At 41.2% G+C, this 3,581-nt stretch overlaps 1 protein-coding gene across 1 annotated transcript in view; it reads right to left on the minus strand.

The window, feature by feature from the left end:
• The window catches only part of LOC122350596 (disabled homolog 2-interacting protein-like), a 41,121-nt gene that overhangs the window by 20,449 nt on the left and 17,091 nt on the right, over positions 1-3,581 (minus strand). The window contains exons 5-6 of the mRNA XM_043247223.1: positions 3,170-3,268; positions 201-755 (exon numbers count right to left, since the gene is read on the minus strand). Of these exons, the coding sequence (XP_043103158.1) occupies positions 201-755; positions 3,170-3,268 (654 nt within the window). The remainder of the gene's footprint in view (positions 1-200; positions 756-3,169; positions 3,269-3,581) is intronic.

Here is a 3,581-nt window from a genome sequence, read left to right on the forward strand (position 1 = left end):
ATATATTGTTGCATAAACACAACCAATTTATACTGTTGAAAAAAGCTATTTTATTTTACACTCTTACTGTGTTATACTCTTATAATATTGTTACATGTTATTATATGTTATATTATACTAGCATGTTTTATATATTCGCCTCTATCACTTTGCAGGTGCACAGTTTGAAAACCCTAAAATCTGTTAGACTTTCACAATACCTTTGCTTTGCCGGTGCTCTGTAAGATGTGCACCAGAGCACAGGCCATCTCCTCCTTGTTCTTGACGCTGATGACCGGCTCCAGCACAGAGCAGAGCAGCATGTAGTTGTTGGTGGTGTACTCTGCAAACTCTTTGTAGAGCTCCATGGGCAGGATGTTCATGCTCTGGTACCGGGCCTTGATGCGGACCATGGGGCCAGCCGTTTTCCCTTTCCCTGGATTGGGTTGGCTAACCGGGTACCACTTCTCGACCAGCTGCCTGCTCGTGACATTCACCACTGGAATGCTCACCAGACCCACGTAGTTGTTCTTGTCCTTTTTCTTCTTCTTATCCGAGTCCCTGTAGAGGTGGACGGTGATGTTCTGGACCGCGGGGAGGTTATTGAACTCAAAGTGTTCACCCCAGAAGACGTTATCTGTCTTCAGCTTGCAGGTGGTGCGGGCATAGAGGCCGTCGTCCAAGCAGAGCTCGCAGAAGTACTTTTTCTTGGCCGGAAGGTCCTTAGCTTCGATGATCCACAGCTGGAGCGTATTCTCCACCCGCCGACTGTTGTCCTGGAGACGGAAGGGCATTGTGAGGTCAGTGGACTGTTAGGCTGCCATGTCACGGCTATAACGGATTATTACCGCATCAGTGTGGCATCTAACAGGGTCAGTGATTTAGACATGACGTGATTAAATACCCTCTGCTTCAGATCGCCCACCCTTGGCTTGAAATTAAAAAGCCCTTTATTTTAGATCACTTCATGTCCTTCCCATAAAGATAGCAGGGCGGTGCTGTAAATACTGTGTGACATCATTCAGCAGTTAATGTCATTCACCGGCCTTTTTTTTAATAGAACAGTCTTGCCAGTGTGAAGTCATGTGGTTTAATATATACGAGAGACGGCCATAAAGTTGACCTGCATCATGCTGCAGTTAAGGTTAAGCCTTTCTTGGACTATAATAGAGGTTAATTTATAGATATCCCTCCCTCCTCTTATAACTTAGGAGGCAATGGAGGATGAGATCAGGATAAAATTAAATGTCAGTTATTTCTAAGGCCACAGATCATCGTGAATCACTGAACTGAACAGACTAAAGCCCTCACTCACCAGCGGTATACAGCAATTCTTGGGCCTCCGCACTGCCCCGCCCACAATTAGTGATGTCATGCAGAAGCATCTGCATTATTACCCGTGTTATTTCCATTAATCATGCAGACCTAGGCTGCGTAATAGAGGTGTAACGGTTAAAAGGTTAATTAAAATTCTGCCATTGATTACTCACCCGTCGTTCCAAACCAGTTTGACCTTCGTCTTCGGAACACAAGTTAAGATATTTTTGATCAAATCAGAGAGCTATCTGACCCTCCGCAGACGGCGACACAACTAAAATGTTCCCAGCTCCCGAAACATAGTAAATACATTGTTAGAACAGTCCATCATGTGACATCAGTAGCTCAACTTCAGTTTTGTGACGCTGTGAGAATACTACGAGAAAACAAAAATAACATAACTCAATCATTCTTCTCCCCCCGAGTTACGTTTTACAACGCATACGCACGTTTTGTAAAACATTGCTTATTATATACATGTGCACGTGAACGTAAACAAGCCTGATTACTTCAAATACATTCTTAATCTCCAAAATGTTGGAAGACGTAACTCAGTGGAGGAGTAAATTACGTTTTTTTTGCTTTGTTAGCGCAAAAAAAGCATTCTCGTAGCGCTTCAAAACTGAAGTTAATTTACTAATGGACTATTTTACCGATGTATTAACTAATGTAACATTTCTGGGAACATTTCAGTTGTGTCGCTGTCTATGGAGGGTCAGATAGCTCTCTGATTTCATCATAAATATCTTACATTGTGTTCCCGAAATAAACGAGTAATTAATGATAGAATTTTTACTTTGGCGTGAAGTAACCCTTTAAAGTTACTCACAGTTTTAGAGTAATGACTGGCCATATTCAAGCATACACCACTGAACGAAGAGTTTGTGCATGTTTTTTTTTTGTTCATTGTTATGATTGCAATTTAATGGGAAGCCAGAATGCTTTTCCATTGATAGAAATTGCTATTTTTAAATAAAAGCTGGAGTACGGTGCAACTGTGTGCTGTTTATATTTTTTTTAACTGTTACACCCCTACTGTATAAAGATTCTTGAATAATAAATAATACATACGTACATAAATAATAATCCAGTTTCCATTTTTGAGTGAACTATACCTTTAAGGCTTGACGGATGAACTGCTCTCTAACAGCAGATGACTGTACTAAAGGCACTGGGCATTGCGTAGGGCCCTAGTTCTCATGGATATTCCCACACAAATAAACACCCACTAAGGCAATTGATTTTGCATCTCGGTATTGAGGTGCTCCATTGTGCGCCCTCATCACAGATAATGAACTAATTAGGCAGACAGAAACGGGCCTCTGCCGCAGCAGCTAATGCCTGAGCTATGATCATCTCCACACTACTACAGCATCAACATCTGTCTGAAAGCATCATCTGTTCACGGCAAAGCTCTGTAAAGCCTGGCTCTGGTGTTCACCTCAGAAACCCACCGAGTAATTAAAATGTAAGACTGAGCGATGGGGAGACATTAAACACATCCCCAGGCAAGCTGTGAAGAAGGCAAATATAACTTGAAGGTTGTGCTTGAATTTTTGGTTCCAATCTAATTAATCATTAATTTGCTTAATCATTGATTGGTGAGATGAGGTCTTTTTTTTTGGCGCGCTCAAAGCGGCCATATGTTTTGCTGTTTCTTCCCTGCGTCTCATGTGCTTATATCAAAGAGCGCTGGAAAATAAAAACCTGCCCTGAATTTCATCATTCTTACAGACGCAGAAACATTATTTGATGTCTCTTTTTTTTCTTTGCATTGAGTTGCATTTCTTCAGTAATAAATCAAAGCATCTCCATCAGGTATGATTTTGACCTCTGCAGGTATAAAAGTATGTCTGCAGAAAGGCGGGTTTACCTTATTGGGGTGGATGGCCCGTCGCAGGTTCTCCATCCATTTGTCTCTCTCTGCGGCTGAGCGACAGGAAAAGCACTTACTACCTGTGGAGGTGCTCACCTGGAAAAAAGGTTGATAATTGTTAGCTTGGTGCAACAATCTCACGGCTTCCAGCTCGCTTCAAAAGCAATCCTGTGCTGTCTTGTAACGCCATTTTTAAAAACGTGTCAAAAAAACGTTTATTTTGGGTTTAATGCAGCATTTAAAAACAAGCTCAGAAATCTGGATATAGTCAATCACACGTTCTAAACATAAATCAGCAATAAATAAAGCTATAAAACAAGCTGCATATAAGAGATCTAAACAGAATCAAAATTAAACAAAACAGGAAAAATTCTGCTCTATACAGAATTCACGGGTTTGAATGAAATTC

This window comes from Puntigrus tetrazona, chromosome 8 (assembly GCF_018831695.1).
Source record: "Puntigrus tetrazona isolate hp1 chromosome 8, ASM1883169v1, whole genome shotgun sequence".
NCBI classification, from domain to species: Eukaryota; Metazoa; Chordata; class Actinopteri; order Cypriniformes; family Cyprinidae; genus Puntigrus; species Puntigrus tetrazona.